Raw genomic sequence first — 19,430 nt, 5'->3', positions numbered from 1 at the left:
GAAGCCCCATGAAGTTTAACAGAGTTTTCGTAACTCTGTCTTAGGGCCGATTCATACTCCTATTTTACCGCTGTAGGGGCGAAATGATTTTGAAGAGCCGACTTTAGGACGGTCCCCGCCCCCCTGAACCTCAAATGACGTCACATTGTAGGCTCTACAGAGCCGAACCGACTTTTATTCGGCTCTAAAATAGGAGTATGAATCGCGCCTTACTCTATGGCTCTGGTCTCTACTCCTGAAGCTACGTTGAACACAACTAACATTTATTGGGCGTAACTTGAGGACAAGGGTTTTTAATACCCGTCTGTCTGATGTTTGAGCCTCAGGTTTATACTGTGTGTCTCTGGAGCGGAGGATAAGCCTAATAAATGGTTTATACTGTGAGTCTCTGGAGCGGAGGATAAGCCTAATAAATGGTTTATACTGTGAGTCTCTGGAGCGGAGGATAAGCCTAATAAATGGTTTATACTGTGAGTCTCTGGAGCGGAGGATAAGCCTAATAAATGGTTTATACTGTGAGTCTCTGGAGCGGAGGATAAGCCTAATAAATGGTTTATACTGTGTGTCTCTGGAGCGGAGGATAAGCCTAATAAATGGTTTATACTGTGTGTCTCTGGAGCGGAGGATAAGCCTAATAAATGGTTTATACTGTGTGTCTCTGGAGCGGAGGATAAGCCTAATAAATGGTTTATACTGTGAGTCTCTGGAGCGGAGGATAAGCCTAATAAATGGTTTATACTGTGAGTCTCTGGAGCGGAGGATAAGCCTAATAAATGGTTTATACTGTGAGTCTCTGGAGCGGAGGATAAGCCTAATAAATGGTTTATACTGTGTCTCTGGAGCGGAGGATAAGCCTAATAAATGGTTTATACTGTGAGTCTCTGGAGCGGAGCATAAGCCTAATAAATGGTTTATACTGTGAGTCTCTGGAGCGGAGGATAAGCCTAATAAATGGTTTATACTGTGAGTCTCTGGAGCGGAGGATAAGCCTAATAAATGGTTTATACTGTGTGTCTCTGGAGCGGAGGATAAGCCTAATAAATGGTTTATACTGTGTGTCTCTGGAGCGGAGGATAAGCCTAATAAATGGTTTATACTGTGAGTCTCTGGAGCGGAGGATAAGCCTAATAAATGGTTTATACTGTGTGTCTCTGGAGCGGAGGATAAGCCTAATAAATGGTTTATACTGTGTGTCTCTGGAGCGGAGGATAAGCCTAATAAATGGTTTATACTGTGTGTCTCTGGAGCGGAGGATAAGCCTAATAAATGGTTTATACTGTGAGTCTCTGGAGCGGAGGATAAGCCTAATAAATGGTTTATACTGTGAGTCTCTGGAGCGGAGGATAAGCCTAATAAATGGTTTATACTGTGTGTCTCTGGAGCGGAGGATAAGCCTAATAAATGGTTTATACTGTGAGTCTCTGGAGCAGAGGATAAGCCTAATAAATGGTTTATACTGTGAGTCTCTGGAGCGGAGGATAAGCCTAATAAATGGTTTATACTGTGAGTCTCTGGAGCGGAGGATAAGCCTAATAAATGGTTTATACTGTGTGTCTCTGGAGCGGAGGATAAGCCTAATAAATGGTTTATACTGTGTGTCTCTGGAGCGGAGGATAAGCCTAATAAATGGTTTATACTGTGAGTCTCTGGAGCGGAGGATAAGCCTAATAAATGGTTTATACTGTGAGTCTCTGGAGCAGAGGATAAGCCTAATAAATGGGCCGTGGCGTCTGGATGAGAAGGTTTGATGTTATTAGCCTTTGTTTGTTTTGTTGTAGACTGTATTGCGGTATGATGGAGGAGGGTGAGGAACATTATTCCTGTGTGTGCAGTACCCTAACATTTTGGCTATTTTCATTATTGGGAACATTTTGGACAATTTTGAAACTTCTAAACGACATTCCCAAAATAGGGACACCAGGGATAGGTCAATGAGGTTGTTTTTTTATATACATATCATGATCTAACCAATGTTTTCTCTCCTCCCCCTCCACCCCCCCCCACCCCCCCCCCCCCTCCCTCCTCCAACAGCAGACCCAGTGGATGTACTAAAAGTATTAGAATTTCACAATTCCCCTGAAGGAGTTCGGACCACGTCGGGATTCTGCACCAACCGCCGGATGTCCAAACCCGACACGGCCTACCGAGTGTCCAAGAACGCCCAGCTCTCTGCCCCCACCAATCAGCTGTTCCCAGGTAAGACCCACCTCAGTGCCCTCACCAATCAGCTGTTCCCAGGTAAGACCCAGCTCTCTGCCCCCACCAATCAGCTGTTCCCAACTCAGTGCCCCCAGAGAGTGTGGGACGCTGGATGCCACCGACAGATAGACAGACAGACAGACAGACAGACAGACAGACAGACAGACAGACAGACAGACAGACAGACAGACAGACAGACAGACAGACAGACAGACAGACAGACAGACAGACAGAGCTTGTTAGCCTGCTCTTATTGTCTGTTGTTTGGCGGCTTTTTGGCGGCTGTTTCGCTGCCCGTGGCAGGAGCATAGCATCAAAGACTGACCACAGTGTCTGCCCCTGGCAGGAGCATAGCATCACAGACTGACCACAGTCACTGCCCCTGGCAGGAGCATAGCATCACAGACTGACCACAGTCACTGCCCCTGGCAGGAGCATAGCATCACAGACTGACCACAGTCACTGCCCCTGGCAGGAGCATAGCATCACAGACTGACCACAGTCACTGCCCCTGGCAGGAGCATAGCATCACAGACTGACCACAGTGTCTGCCCCTGGCAGGAGCATAGCATCACAGACTGACCACAGTCACTGCCCCTGGCAGGAGCATAGCATCAATGACTGACCACAGTCACTGCCCCTGGCAGGAGCATAGCATCAATGACTGACCAGTGTCTGCCCCTGGCAGGAGCATAGCATCACAGACTGACCACAGTCACTGCCCCTGGCAGGAGCATAGCATCAAAGACTGACCACAGTGTCTGCCCCTGCACGACTTATCCACAGAACACAACTCGCAGCACAGATGTGCACCAATCCGATACACACGTGTGTTCTGCATAGAATTGAGTTCCACATCCAGAGAGTCTTGCCTGCCTTAACGTGCCAATACATCTGGGTACTTAAATGTGAGGTCTGACTCTTTGCTAGAAGAACCGACCGCTAACAAACCCCGCTGCTTTGGGAACCAATCATGTCACTGATATGAAGGACGGCCCTATAAACACTCACACTGGGCAAGACCTACGCTGTACACTGTGTGAAAAGAGGAGTTAACGGGCAATTATGGGCACTGTTTTTTGGCCGTAAACCTCAAGTTTAGCAGGCCTATACAGTTAATATACGGTAATATGGTACAATTCGGGAGTTTACCGGAGTTTGTTGGAAAGTTTAACGGGAGTTTACTGTAATATACACGTCCGTATTCCATTTGCCCAGTGGTAGACGCTATAATTTGTTTTGGGCGGAAGTTGCGGGATTTTGGCGGAAGTATACCGCTCAAGGAAATTACGTTGATGCTTTACAAATCAGTTTACATTCTCCGTGAATGAAACAAGTGTAGTGATTGGTCGGAATATTATCGTATCCGGGGGAAATACATTTGTCGGATGTTCCGGACCGACACTTCCACTGATAGTGTCTCTGCCTTAGGTTGTGACCAGGCTTTACTCTCTGTCTTAGGTTGTGACCAGGCTTTACTCTCTGTCTTAGGTTGTGACCAGGCTTTACTCTCTGTCTTAGGTTGTGACCAGGCTTTACTCTCTGTCTTAGGTTGTGACCAGGCTTTTCTCTCTGCCTTAGGTTGTGACCAGGCTTTACTCTCTGTCTTAGGTTGTGACCAGGCTTTACTCTCTGTCTTAGGTTGTGACCAGGCTTTACTCTCTGTCTTAGGTTGTGACCAGGCTTTTCTCTCTGTCTTAGGTTGAGACCAGGCTTTTCTCTCTGTCTTAGGTTGTGACCAGGCTTTACTCTCTGTCTTAGGTTGTGACCAGGCTTTTCTCTCTGTCTTAGGTTGTGACCAGGCTTTACTCTCTGTCTTAGGTTGTGACCAGGCTTTACTCTCTGTCTTAGGTTGTGACCAGGCTTTTCTCTCTGTCTTAGGTTGTGACCAGGCTTTACTCTCTGTCTTAGGTTGTGACCAGGCTTTACTCTCTGTCTTAGGTTGTGACCAGGCTTTTCTCTCTGTCTTAGGTTGTGACCAGGCTTTTCTCTCTGTCTTAGGTTGTGACCAGGCTTTTCTCTCTGTCTTAGGTTGTGACCAGGCTTTTCTCTCTGCCTTAGGTTGTGACCAGGCTTTTCTCTCTGCCTTAGGTTGTGACCAGGCTTTTCTCTCTGCCTTAGGTTGTGACCAGGCTTTTCTCTCTGCCTTAGGTTGTGACCAGGCTTTTCTCTCTGCCTTAGGTTGTGACCAGGCTTTTCTCTCTGTCTTAGGTTGTGACCAGGCTTTTCTCTCTGTCTTAGGTTGTGACCAGGCTTTACTCTCTGTCTTAGGTTGTGACCAGGCTTTACTCTCTGTCTTAGGTTGTGACCAGGCTTTTCTCTCTGACTTAGGTTGTGACCAGGCTTTTCTCTCTGCCGTAGGTTGTGACCAGGCTATTCTCTCTGTCTTAGGTTGTGACCAGGCTTTACTCTCTGTCTTAGGTTGTGACCAGGCTTTTCTCTCTGCCTTAGGTTGTGACCAGGCTTTTCTCTCTGTCTTAGGTTGTGACCAGGCTTTTCTCTCTGTCTTAGGTTGTGACAAGGCTTTTCTCTCTGTCTTAGGTTGTGACCAGGCTTTTCTCTCTGTCTTAGGTTGTGACCAGGCTTTTCTCTTCGCAGATGAGTAAGGCTGGGACAGAGGCTACTAAAGGAATGGCTTAGCAATGAAACCTGGTAGATTATGTTTTGTGAACCACCAGTGATCTAACCCTGTCCTCTCCCTCTCCCCTCTCCTATCAGGCGGTGTGTTCCCCGAGGACTTCTCCATCCTGACCACGGTGCGTCCCAAGGCGGGCCTGCAGACCTTCCTGCTGTCGGTGTACAGCGAGCAGGGGGTCCAGCAGCTGGGCGTGGAGCTGGGGCGCTCCCCCGTCTTCCTCTACGAGGACCAGAGCGGGCGCCCGGCGCCCGAGGACTACCCGCTGTTCCGCACCCTCAACCTGGCCGACGGGAAGTGAGTCATCACTTCATACTGTTTTAGCAAAAGGCCCATCGAGAGATGTGTCTTTTGCAACGTCACACATCTGTTACGGTTTAAGTAGTCTCACGTTACCAGACTGTTGACTCTCGCAATTTCCAAACGCTTCATCATACAGTCTGGAGCAACGGAAAAGCTATCGCGATAAGCGGAAGTGGAGCCTCCTCCCCACTTCCGTTTCGTCTTTACAGTCGCGCAAATGTATCCTAATATAAATAGAAATCATCTAAGCATATATAGCTTGTTGCTTAGCAGAAAAGAAAATACAAAAATAAATTGTAAAGATATTTTAAAATATATTTTCGTGAACGGAAATGGCAGCTTCCGTTACTCAGCTCATGGGGGCTATAGGACCAGACTCTATATAGCATTTGGAGATTGTTGTCTGGCTACGCAAGACTACGGTTTAAGCAACCACTTTGTGATTACATTGATTGGGTTGAGAAATACAGCAAGTGTTAATTTAACTCCTAGATTTTAAAACAAAAGGAACCCGAGGAAGGATCCAGTTAAAGGGTGTTCCTTAAGAACAACGCTGGCTGATTCCTTCCTCTTGGGTCAGAGCAGGAAATAGAACAACACAGGTCTGGCCCGTCATCGCACTGCAGGCGCCATGTCACATGATCACAAATCTCCTCGGGGGTCCCTGGGCATGGGGCAGGGGCATCGAGAGAGAGAGAGGGAGAGAGAGAGAGAGAGAGAGAGAGAGAGAGAGAGAGAGAGAGAGACGGGTCAGAGATAGAGAGACACAGCGGGGACCGACAGACCGACTGACCGACCGCCATGGGCCGGCCGGCTCTGACCTCAGCCATGAACTCACTGCCTCAGTTTACAGAGGAGGAGGAGGTGGAAACAGCACTCAGCTTCCGTATTAGCTCCGTGGATTAGCTGGCCCAATCAGATTCTGTGCCAGCGGTTCCCTGATAGTCTCCTTGGCGAGGGCCTGATCACCCTCGGGGAGCTGCAGGTTCACAGATCCCAGCGTTCGGAGCTCGGAGCCTCGGCTTAGCCCACAAGACATGAGCCCCTTTGTTTTTTGTGGGAGTGCAAGGCGTGAGAGAAAACACAGAGGCTGCTGGGAAAATCCTATCTGTCTCTCTCTCTCTCTCTCTCTCTCTCTCTCTCTCTCTCTCTCTCTCCTCTGTCTCTCTCTCTCTCTCTCTCTCTCTCTCTCTCTCTCTCTCTCTCTTCTATATATTCAGCTATTAGTGTAGATTTCCGTCCTACACAAACGTTAAATTCCCGTTGACAATGAATGGAGAATTTACGTCATACATTAAGTTGGACGTACCTTTGTCCAGTGTGTGCACTGTGCAGTTCCGTGACAGTACGCACGCAGTGGACAGTGTGCTGTGTGCATGGAGGGTCTTTTTAGCGTTTAGACTAGCGGAGGGGGGCTGGGCTGGATGCGTTCCAACTTCAGAGAAACCTTTTCTCTCTCTCTAAATCCGCCTGTGAGCATAGCGTCATTGTTACCCTGATCTGTATGGTGTTAGCATAGCGTCCACCTCCCTGGGAGCGTGCTCATTGTATGGTGTTAGCATAGCGTCCACCTCCCTGGGAGCGTGCTCATTGTATGGTGTTAGCATAGCGTCCACCTCCCTGGGAGCGTGCTCATTGTATGGTGTTAGCATAGCGTCCACCTCCCTGGGAGCGTGCTCATTGTATGGTGTTAGCATAGCGTCCACCTCCCTGGGAGCGTGCTCATTGTATGGTGTTAGCATAGCGTCCACCTCCCTGGGAGCGTGCTCATTGTATGGTGTTAGCATAGCGTCCACCTCCCTGGGAGCGTGCTCATTGTATGGTGTTAGCATAGCGTCCACCTCCCTGGGAGCGTGCTCATTGTATGGTGTTAGCATAGCGTCCACCTCCCTGGGAGCGTGCTCATTGTATGGTGTTAGCATAGCGTCCACCTCCATGGGAGCGTGCTCATTGTATGGTGTTAGCATAGCGTCCACCTCCATGGGAGCGTGCTCATTGTATGGTGTTAGCATAGCGTCCACCTCCATGGGAGCGTGCTCATTGTATGGTGTTAGCATAGCGTCCACCTCCCTGGGAGCGTGCTCATTGTATGGTGTTAGCATAGCGTCCACCTCCATGGGAGCGTGCTCATTGTATGGTGTTAGCATAGCGTCCACCTCCATGGGAGCGTGCTCATTGTATGGTGTCTGTAACCCTCCTCCACCTCCCCCTGCTCTGTAACCCTCCTCCACCTCCCCCTGCTCTGTAACCCTCCTCCACCTCCACCTGCTCTGTAACCCTCCTCCACCTCCTCCTGCTCTGTAACCCTCCTCCACCTCCTCCACCTCCCCCTGCTCTGTAACCCTCCTCCACCTCCTCCACCTCCTCCTGCTCTGTAACCCTCCTCCACCTCCTCCTGCTCTGTAACCCTCCTCCACCTCCCCCTGCTCTGTAACCCTCCTCCACCTCCTCCTGCTCTGTAACCCTCCTCCACCTCCCCCTGCTCTGTAACCCTCCTCCACCTCCTCCTGCTCTGTAACCCTCCTCCACCTCCCCCTGCTCTGTAACCCTCCTCCACCTCCTCCTGCTCTGTAACCCTCCTCCACCTCCCCCTGCTCTGTAACCCTCCTCCACCTCCCCCTGCTCTGTAACCCTCCTCCACCTCCTCCACCTCCTCCTGCTCTGTAACCCTCCTCCACCTCCTCCTGCTCTGTAACCCTCCTCCACCTCCCCCTGCTCTGTAACCCTCCTCCACCTCCTCCTGCTCTGTAACCCTCCTCCACCTCCTCCACCTCCTCCTGCTCTGTAACCCTCCTCCACCTCCTCCTGCTCTGTAACCCTCCTCCACCTCCCCCTGTTCTGTAACCCTCCTCCACCTCCTCCTGCTCTGTAACCCTCCTCCACCTCCTCCACCTCCCCCTCCTCCACCTCCTCCACCTCCCCCTGCTCTGTGGAGGAGAAGATTCTCAAAGCGATCTGACCAAAAATTCGGCCCAATAAACTCTGAACTCTGGACCCGAAATCCTGTATAATTGTTGTTAAATGCTCCGTGAGCACCTCTGACCACACGGTCATATCGAGCCCGGCGCGGGGCGGGGCGGGGCGGGGCGGGCGGGGTCTCGTTCCTCCACCTCTGGAGACAATGTTTTGACTGTGGACCCCCTGCTGCTCCGCCGGGGTAGCGCCGGGACCCTTCCTGGACCTGTGCAGGGACGGATTAACCCACACGAGGAGGGCCCCCATACACACAGAGAAATAACAGGGCGGATCTGTACCCCAAAAGGTACAAATGGCTTGTCACCCCCGGAGTACCCTAGTAGAGTACAGAAATGTACCTTTGGTATTGGTACATTGGTGTACCCTGCTTGGTTGTACCTCTAAATAACATTCCTGTACCCCTAGTGACAACTTTGTACCTTTGTCTATATCCCTAAAAGAACATATCTGTACCCCTATAGTGACAACATTGTACCTCAAAAAGAACATTTATGTACCCCTATAGTGACAACATTGTACCTCTAAAATAATATTTCTGTACCCCTATAGTGACAACATTGTACCTCTAAAATAACATTTATGTACCCCTATAGTGACAACATTGTACCTCTAAAATAATATTTCTGTACCCCTATAGTGACAACATTGTACCTCTAAAATAACATTTCTGTACCCCTATAGTGACAACATTGTACCTCTAAAATAACATTGCTGTACCCCTATAGTGACAACATTGTACCTCTAAAATAACATTTCTGTACCCCTTTAGTGACAACATTGTACCTCTAAAATAACATTCCTGTGCCCCTATAGTGACAACATTGTACCTCTAAAATAGAAATTCTGTACCCCTACTGGCAACAATGTACCTTTATGTACAAATACAAAATAGATTCAGAAACATGAACAACATTCAATAACTTTTTATTTTTCCCAAAGTGCAAGTCAATTGGGCAATAACTTATGGTTGTGCAACAACCTAGTGCAAAATGGTACTTAATACCTTGAGGTTTTGTGCAAAATGGTACTTAATACCTTGAGGTTTTGTGCAACATGTACTTGAGCAACATTTAGTGCAAACATGAATGAATTGGTACAATTCCCACAGCGCTTATGGGTGACTCACACGGTCACAACAGATTGATGTATGCTTGTTGTATGAGATGTATAGCTGATGCAAGCTCGCAATACATTTCCAATGGGAGTCACATGGTTTGACACAACATTTGTGTTGTATGAGGGGGAGGGGGGCAGTCGAAACACAGCCGAAAGCCATACAGCTTGTAGTCCAAAATGTTGTATCAAACCATGTGACTTCCATTGGAAATGCATTGGGGCGGCAATGACACTTACATCTTGCTTACATCTAGCATGCATCATCATGTGAGTGAGGCCTTACACAACACAAGACTGACGCATCGAGCCTGTTGAGCCGTTCATTAACAGTCTTGCATTGCTGAAACGCTGGGGGAAATTGTACTAAATTCTGTGACATCTGGCTATTCTGAACACGAACAACCTAGTGCACTTGTGAATAATACTCTTAAGGTTCTGTGCAACATGTACTTGAGTACAACATTTAGTGCACACATGTACAACTATATAGAAAAAATAAAATACATACATGCATGAGTACAATTCCCCCAGCACTTATACAACACAAGACTGACGCATCGAGCCTGTTGAGCTGTTTATTAACAGTCTTGCATTGCTGAAACGCTGGGGGAAATTGTACTCAATTCCGTGACAACATCCAGCTAGTCTGCACACAACTACAAATTCCTTTCAAAAGATCTATACAAAATGTTTCAAAGCAACATACAAATTATCATCCACTGAATATGTATCAAGCGATGTGTGGTCCAATTCGTCTCCAGGTTTGAGCAACATCCAGTCACTGTCTACTTTTACATGATAGGCATGAAAATGTGAGTCAAAGGACAATGGAAGCAACATTTTACTGCCAAGCACCCACATGGTATCAATGTTAAGAATGTATTTGATCTGTACAAATACAGGAATTATTTCAACATGTAAAAGGTCTAATGTCAGTACATCTCCAACTGCATACTTGATGTTGTCTAAAGTTACTTCAGAGACACGTTGACTGATCCAATTCTGTAGCTCTGAAGTTAAACGTATCATTTGTTTTTAGAGCAGTCTGAAGAGTAATTGGTAGAGACAAAAATGGTGTGCGGACACTTTTACCAGGCACCTTTTCAAAATCACCCAACATGTTGGCAGCTGAAAATTCCCAACATTGCTTGAACTGGTGACGATTGCTTAGTGTCATAGCTATGTTTACAAAATTTCGAGTGTTCTTAGCCAGGTTCTTAAAATATTGATGTTTTCCTTCAAATCTCATACACCAAAGAGAACGGAGGGGACCATACATTAACATAAGTCTTGGATAATGTATAAGAAAATGACATTTAGGTGTTAGAACATTTCCAGTTCGTAACAGCAGACATGCTAGGTCATCTTTCCGCACCTTAGCTGCCATGACAACATCTGCAATACTTCGCAATAATAAGAACACGTGCCAGTAACTGCTGCCGGGAGGAACACGGGCCTAACCCTAACTTCTGAGCTATTGAATTATAGGACAAAAATCAGTCAACGTGTCTCTAAAAGTATGGTGTTTGAGATGCATTGACGTTAGACCTTTTGCACGTTGAAAACATTCCTGTTGGTACAGATCAAATACATTCTTAACATTGATACCATGTGGGTGCTTAGCAGTAGGCTACAGTGTTTGGATCCCAGACATCTTCATGAGAACAGTACTTGACAGTCACCTACACGCCGCTCCGTTAACTTTCACCACACTGTCCACTCTTACAGCGAAAGCCATTTTCCAGTCCTTGTCCATGAGTTGTATGTTTGGATAGGACATAGCAGTTACTTACTTACTTACTTAGGCCCATCGCTCCCAGTGGATCATAGGCCATCGACGACTCTTCTCCATTCAAGACGGTTTTGGACTGTTCTTTCTGCCTCTCCCCAGCTGATTCCCTGTCTCTTTAGCTCCGCCTCAGTGTCCTGCCTCCAGGTGTTTTAAGGTTGCTCTCTCTTCCGCTTCCCTGGGGATTCCAAGTCAGGGTCTGGCGAGTGGTGCTGGTTATCGGTTTTCTCAGCCTTCCCCTACATAAAGCAAAACATGCAAAAGAATTGTCTTCAACAGGGGATCGTCAGAGTTACTGCAGGTGGGCCGCCAAATCTTTGTGCGATAAGATTTTTGTTTTGTTACATTAATCACTTTGAACCCTATCATTCTTTTTCTGGGGACAACATTTGCTGAAAATAGTGGATGTACAAGCTCACAACTGCAACGTCCAAACCGCTTAAGTGGAGCTGCTCAGTGGTCAGAAGATCAGACTGTGGTTGTACCAGGCAGCTCCCAGATATGAATGTGTGAGACAAGAATCAGCTCTACAATTATATTTTTTAGTAGTAGGATCGGATGACCCAGACAATTCATGGGCTGCATTCAGTGGTTCCCAAATGCTGTGCCTACAGGATGTGTGTGGCTGCTCTAAACTATTTACATGGTGATAGAAATGAAAAGCAACAAGTACCACCATGTAGGACAATCCAGATGCTCACCTCTCTCATTGTGATGAAGTGTCTTTTCTCTGAAGATGGGTAAGCCTGGAGGATAAGTCTGGCCCTGTAGTGGATTTCTGCAATACAGAAAAAAATAGAACGTCACAATCACATAGATTTTGAAGTGTGCAATGTGGTTCATTAGAAAAGAGCTGTCACTACCTGGTACATCTTCAGCTATGGCATCTTGTCTTGCGTCGGTGAAGTGTTTTGCTTGGGAAGATTTTCCCACGCAATGGTTCCCCACTTAATCTCTCTCTCCGCTACAACATAAAAAGTAATCAAAATGTTAAGATTTGCTAGCCAAAAGTTAATTTTAACCAAATGTAGTTAATGACAGATTGATAATGCTCCCTGTAACATTTAGGTGTGCACCACACTTACTCCCTTAAGAATGGATATTTTTGGAGTACATCCTCCACGGGCATCCCTTTGATGGCATCTGCAGTAGAATATCCGCGCCATGCGATCTTTCACTGCAAGGATGTCTAGATGTGTCTTCTCTTAAATTCGTTTTGCAGAACGGTCACATATGGCCTCCACAGAAGTGGAATCCTCACCAACAGGCATTTCCTTTGGCAAAGGCATAGACAGATGCTGGATGAGCGGTGTACCCCCTGCTCCCAAGTATACACAAAGCAGTTTTGAAAAAGCCTTTTAAATGATAATGCTCCGATAGTGACCAAAGGTCAATTAATTGCATACACAAAGGTGGTTTGGATTACCCACAAATAAATAAACTGAACTGCATTCATCATTAGTCAGCGGAAAGATATATTTCTGCACAAACCTTTGAAATTGATTCGCTTTTTGAAGGAACGACAGAACAAGACTCCAACCACGTCAGTCCACAATCCATCGTTTCACCATCGACTTAATTCGTTGACACACACACACACACACACACACACACACACACACACACACACACACACACACACACACACACACACACACACACACAGAGAGAGAGAGAGGGAGACTATATTCACTCTATTATCACTAAGTCAGACATGTGCAAGCATACAACAGACATAAATGCACAGTAAAGTAATTAATGTTAATTTAATATGCCTCAAATTGCAAACATTGAATTTATTCACTTATTTAGTTCAAGCTCTTTAAACACGTCCACAGTCCACACATACAAATACATGTAAAAGGAAAATTGTCCAGGGAGTTCAGTACTTACATGTCAAATTGGACAAAGACAGGACACAGACAAGTCCCATACAGACAGACAAGCCCTGGACAGTCATTTAAAGACCTGGTGAGATGGGGAAAAAAAGTTTTTCACACTTATAGAGCTTATCCCTGGTCATAATAGGGTGAAATTACAGTAAAATAAATAAGAAAAATGTGCACATGTTGAAATAATTTAACAAAGCTTTCTCTTTCTCTCCATTGCCAAATTCCTGTACCCCTAGTGACAACATTGTACCTTTGTCCGAACCTCTAAAAAACATTTCTGTACCCCTATAGTGACAACATTGTACCTTTGTCCGTACCTCTAAAATAACATTTCTGTACCCCTAGTAACAACATTGTACCTTAATTGTCTGTACCTCTAAAATAACATTTCTGTACCCCTAGTGACAACATTGTACCTTAATTGTCTGTACATCTAAAATAACATTTCTGTACCCCTATAGTGACAACATTGTACCTTTGTCCGTACCTCTAAAATAACATTTCTGTACCCCTAGTAACAACATTGTACCTTAATTGTCTGTACCTCTAAAATAACATTTCTGTACCCCTAGTGACAACATTGTACCTTAATTGTCTGTACATCTAAAATAACATTTCTGTACCCCTAGTGACATCATTGTACCTTTGTACCTGGTCATAATAGGGTGAAATTACAGTAAAATAAATAAGAAAAATGTGCACATGTTGAAATAATTTAACAAAGCTTTCTCTTTCTCTCCATTGTCAAATCCCCCCCCCCCCCCCCAGTCTCTCTCACACACACACACACCAAAGAAAACTAGAACATGAAAACAACCCCAAAATAAAGTGGAATAATTTAAAAGGGCTAAATCGCTTTTATTCTTTCCCTCCTAACAAGGAAGTGATATGAATTATTTCCTAGCCATTTGAGATATTTACAGGCACTACACAATTAAACAAATGCCAATTGGGAGTATGCACACTTGATAAAGAATAATTACATTTTGGCACTTCTTCACCATTTCATACAAGAAGTTGTTCCTAAACATGAAACTGCTAAGTATTTTTATATGCAGTACAATGAAACTGAAACTACTTACCAGTAAATCTCTTTGAATCTTGTTCAGAAACTTCTATTCCAGTTCCTTGGTTGATAAACTTCTCTATAATGGAGGAAACTGTAAACTCGACAATAAAACACAAAAAGCTGGTGCTGCTGTCGAATAAGCCATATGTTTGAGTCTGCTCCATGCGTTCACTGCTGTTTACTTCACCCCACTACGACAAACTGCATGAAATGGCTTCTCTCCAATGTTGAAACATGTGTAGAGATGGTTCAGGGGTGAAGATGCACTGTTATTGGCCAGTAGACAATTTGAAAGCGCCCCCCTTTTTGAATTCAGCCAATCCCTGGCCCTATTGCTTCAGAGGCGGGATTTATATACCTGCTAAAGGTACAAATATGTACCTTAAGTGGCCAACAACGATTTTGTACCTTTAAAATTGGGCACAGGTACACAGTTGTATACCATAAGGACCATAAAAGTACCCTGTATGGTACTGTTCATATGCAAAGGGTACATTTATGACAAAAGGACCCCAAAGGGAACAAATAGGAACACCTTATTTTTCTGTGTGTAGTGTGTGTGTGTGCAGAGTTCGCCCAAAGGCTAATTTGGCCCTGGATCTATGCAGTGGTGGAAAAAAAATACTCAACGTTATTTCAACATTTACTCAAAAGTAAAAGTACTCATTTAAAGTCTTCAAATGTACAAATCTTTTGAAAATGGCAGATCTACAAGCTCACACTGCGTCGCATAGCGAGATGTGTACTGTAAGTGGAGAAGTAAAACTTATTGGAAACTGGAAACACTCGAGTAAATTGTACTTAACAGTAAGTACGGTACTTATAAGTAAATGTACACCCCCCCCCCCCCCCCCCCCCCCTCCCTGCCCTGCAGAATCCTGATTCCTGACACCCACTTTCTGCAATGTTCAGCGTGTCTGTCATGCACGCCACGAGTAACCCAGGAGTAGGATTAAGTTTGAGGGTTTAATGAGCGTAATCCCGCGCTAAACAGGGCCAAGGAGTTGGGGGCAAGAATGTGGTACATACGCACATGCACACACACACGCACACGCACACACACACACACACGCACACGCACACACACACACACACACACACACACTCCCGGAATGCAGTAGCTCTCCTATTATAAGTGCAGTGGGCTCACTCTCTCCCTCGCTCGGTCTGGGAAGGTGTCGGACTCACGTGTGACCCTGGTTAACCCCTTCTGCATCTGTGGGTGGGTGGGTGGGTGGGTGGGGGGGGGGGATGGGGGGTGGGTGGTGTCGTCGTTTTAAAACGAACGCCCCGATCAGCGCAAACAAGGTCGCTCGTGACATTTGCATGTGTGCGAACGACGTCATCACGAATGACGGTACGGGAGACGGAACACATACGTACGCCTTCTATTTATATACTGTACAGCAGTGGGTCCCAAACCTTTTCATGTCAAGGACCCCCAAATTGACACTAAATAGCCCCGCGGACCCCCATTTGAAAAGATATGCCAGGGACCCCCATAAGAGGAGATTTTTATGGATCTAGCAGTGATTTTCAACCATTTTAATTTCAAGGACCCCCCAGTTTGACATGCATTAGTCTACGGACCCCCATTTAATGGCATTTCCATCTCTGGGACCCCCAATTTATATTGTAAAATCAATGCTAATTTAACTCAGAGAGTGTACAAATGTACATTTGTACACTCTCAGAGTTACAGACCCATAAGGGTCCATTTGGTTCCAAATGATAATTTAGCTGGGGACCCCCTGGAACTCCCTCAGGCACCCCTGGGGGTCCCCGGACCCCACTTTGGGAACCCATGCTGTACAGCAGAGCTGGAGTTGTACTAAAGAACATTCATATTTTTATATAACACTTATGCCATATCATGATGGCAAATATCCTAATGTATGTCACTCTAGTCTAGTCTGTTGTGTTGCCTTTCAATTTCAAAATGTGACTATATTTTTATTGGAATGGCTGTCATTGACATGAAATATTGAGCACCACTGATATAGAAACATAGGTGTTTGAGAAAACTGTCACTGTCATTCTTTTTTTATTTCGACGTCAGGCCTAAATATTAAGAAGGTGACGATCGTGTTTTGTTGTGCGTCCTCCCTCCACCAGGTGGCACCGCATCCCCATCAGACCTGTTGTGTAACATGCTGTTGTTGTTGTGCGTCCTTCCTCCACCAGGTGGCACCGCATCGCCATCAGCGTGGAGAAGAAGACCGTCACCATCATCGTGGACTGCAAGAAGAAGCTCACCAAGCCCCTCCCCCGGGGCGACGCCCCCGTCATCAACACCAATGGCATCGTGGTGTTCGGCACCCGGCTCCTGGACGAGGAAGTGTTCCAGGTAACGTTGTTTATGCATAATAACGTTATTATTAATGTCCGATCTGCGCTGCGAACGTAGCGAACGGTTTTGTTGTCTTGTTTTCACGCTGAGCTGCGTTTGTGCGCTGTTATGATTGGGTGGAAGGTGTGTCATTCTGCGCTGTGATTGGCCGAGCACGCCACACAACGGGTGGGCCACATGAGCCGATAGAGAGAGAGAGAGAGAGAGAGAGAGAGAGACTGTAGAGACTGTGGGTATGTCCTATCCCAGGACACGTATGGACTAGTCATATATAAATGATTGTACAGTACAGCGTATTTCTGTACTCAGCCTTCAGAGGGTGTGGCATAATGCACCTTTTCAACTGAGCAGCTTCTGAGTAACTGAAATTGCCCTTGACGACAGCGTTGTCTTTGCAGTGAGAGCGACACTGTATTTTGCTCCTCCAAATATGGAGTTATTGTCGTCCTTTCACTTCCAGTAGTCCAAGTTATCAAGGTGTTTCCAAAAGTGTGAAACATGCAGATATATTGAGGGATTTTACATAATTTATGCCTATACATAAAGACCTAAAGACGATTTTGGCTTGGATCGCTCCAGTGTTTTGCAAGATTAGCCGCGGAGTGGACACGCACGCACGCACGCACGCACGCACGCACGCACGCACGCACGCACGCACACACGCCACCATTTAAATATATGTTCATTCAGACATTTATTTCTCCCTTCAAATTCCTTCGTGGTTGTCTGTCAGATGCTGCACACCAGCATCACGTCACACACGATGCTAATCAGCTCCAGCTTTCCCTCGGTTTGGCATTCTAAGGTGTTTGTTTGTTTGTAGCTGGCCTATGGAAGCAGGACGATGTTGTTTTGCCATTAGAAGGTGTTTGTAACCGGCCTATGGAAACAGGGCGATGTTGTTTTCGAGTTCCCCAATGCACCCTCTTTGATGTTTCTCCAAAAACAGGAATGTGGGATAATGGAAGCCAGTGCCATGCTGCTGTGGGCTCAACATTATGCTTTTCTGTCTATATTTCAACCAACCTCTCGGTCTGCAGTGAGTCTGTCTGTGGAGCTGCAGCTTGCTGTGGCTTATATTATGGCAGAGGCAGACGTGTGAGCCAATCACAGGTTGTGTCCTTGTCGGGGGTCAAACTTTACCTTGTAATTAACACACACTTTAGAGATGTTAGTCGTCCACCTGTAGCCTTCTGTTACAGCCTAGAACCATGTACACACACACACACGCACGCACACACACGCACGCACGCACGCACGCACGCACGCACGCGCACGCACGCACGCACGCACGCACGCACGCACGCACGCACGCACGCACGCACGCACGTTCTGGGTGGACTGTGTCCTTGAAGATGCTCTGCCTCCTACTGTAATCTACAGTGGTGGCTTTCAACCCTTTTTTTATATTATGGTCCACTATTTATTGGCCTTTTGAGCCACAGAACCACCGTTCGATGAGATGTTAGCCTCTCGGACCTGAAGACGTTGATTAGAATGTGTTGTTCCATATGCTGTATTGATGTGGTATCTATAGCAGAGACAACAGGCAAACACTTTTTATTTCCATTTCTGATCAGAGCTTCCGTTGCTCCAGACTGTATGACGGAAGCATTTATATTTGACTCATGATCAGAGCTTCCGTTGCTCCAGACTGTATGACGGAAGCATTTATATTTGACTCATGATCAGAGCTTCCGTTGCTCCAGACTGTATGACGGAAGCATTTATATTTGACTCATGATCAGAGCTTCCGTTGCTCCAGACTGTATGACGGAAGCATTTATATTTTACGAGAGGCAACAGTCTGACAACGCATATGCATTAGGCCTCTCTCTCTCCTCTGACTGAAGCCTATATGCATTAGGCCTACTGCTGTGTCAAAATTTCCCCTTCTATTCAGAGTCTTGTTTGTTTTCCTGAGACACACATGTATGCTCGCCCCACCAGAGGTGTGTAGACTGTACAGAGAGAGAGAGGGGGAGAGAGAGAGAGAGAGAGAGAGAGAGAGTGAGGGGTCATCAGCTAAGCTAGGTGCATGTGCATTCAGAGTGAATGCAGGGGGGGTTGGGGGGTGGGGTTTGGGGTGGGGGTGGAGAGGGGCTGGTGTTTGCTGCTGCTGCTGCTTGCGAGAGCATGCTGGCTTGTTTACAACTAGTCATTATGCGGCTGCCATGCTTTGAGTGATTGCTACTGCCTGTCTGTCTGTCTGTTGTCTCTCTCTCTCTCTCTCTCTCTCTCTCTCTCCATGCTTTGACTGATTGCTACTGCCTGTCTGTCTGTTGTCTCTCTCATAGGGCTGCCATGCTTTCGTTTGACTGACTGCCTGTCTATTGTATAGAGCGTCCCCTAAAAAGTATCTATTTGAAGACGTTCACGCCGTGGACAAAGCCTCGAGTTGTGACAAATCATGACGATAAAACACAATGTTTTGAGCTGATCAAATCATTTGTAAGAAGAAAAACAACAAAAAAAGTGTTGTAACCTGCCTTTTTTTTCTTCTTTCTAATTATTTGATCAGCCCAAAACATTGTGTTTATCGTCATGTCACAACTCGAGTTGGCTTTGTCTGTGGCGTAAACGTCTTTAAATAAATACTTTTTGAAAAGTCTATGAGGGAAAATGAACGGGGAATAATTTTTCCCGGGTCTCTCGAGGGGGCGGGACTGCGACGCTCTATTTTACCCCCCCAACGGTCCGTGTCACTCATTCATCGCCCCGGTGATGATTCTGTGAGTGGAGGTGTGGTTGGGTGGTTACCTACCCCCCCCCCCCCCCCCCCCACCACCACCACCACCACCACCACCACCACCACCACACAGTTGTAAATCAAATCATGTCTTCCTTGTTGGTTTTGTTTGGGGCTAGGTGGGGGGTGGGGGGAGGAGGAGGGGGAGGGGGGTGCATTTAGAATCTTCCCTTTTCCCTTTCACTAGATGTCAGTTCACTGTTTTCCCCCAAACAGTGGGTCGGTCGGCACTAGGGTTGCCAAGTCTGTTTATTTCCCACCAAACAACTTCAGAGTTGCGTTTCTTTTTTTTTTTCGAGTCGCACGTTGCGTTTTTTGGGGCTTGTTTTAAAAAAATTCGGTGGCTTGTTTT

General features: G+C 46.4%; 1 protein-coding gene across 1 annotated transcript in view; it reads left to right on the top strand.

The window, feature by feature from the left end:
- The window catches only part of col11a1a (collagen, type XI, alpha 1a), a gene marked incomplete at its 5' end in the record, with an annotated part of 155,517 nt that overhangs the window by 9,946 nt on the left and 126,141 nt on the right, over positions 1-19,430 (top strand). Inside the window, 3 exons of the mRNA XM_079489267.1 lie at positions 2,032-2,196; positions 4,918-5,131; positions 16,164-16,326. Coding sequence (XP_079345393.1) covers positions 2,032-2,196; positions 4,918-5,131; positions 16,164-16,326 — 542 coding nt within the window. The remainder of the gene's footprint in view (positions 1-2,031; positions 2,197-4,917; positions 5,132-16,163; positions 16,327-19,430) is intronic.

This window comes from Electrona antarctica (genome assembly GCF_951216825.1).
Source record: "Electrona antarctica genome assembly, chromosome: 20".
NCBI lineage: Eukaryota > Metazoa > Chordata > Actinopteri > Myctophiformes > Myctophidae > Electrona > Electrona antarctica.
This window is presented reverse-complemented; position numbering and strand designations above follow the sequence as displayed.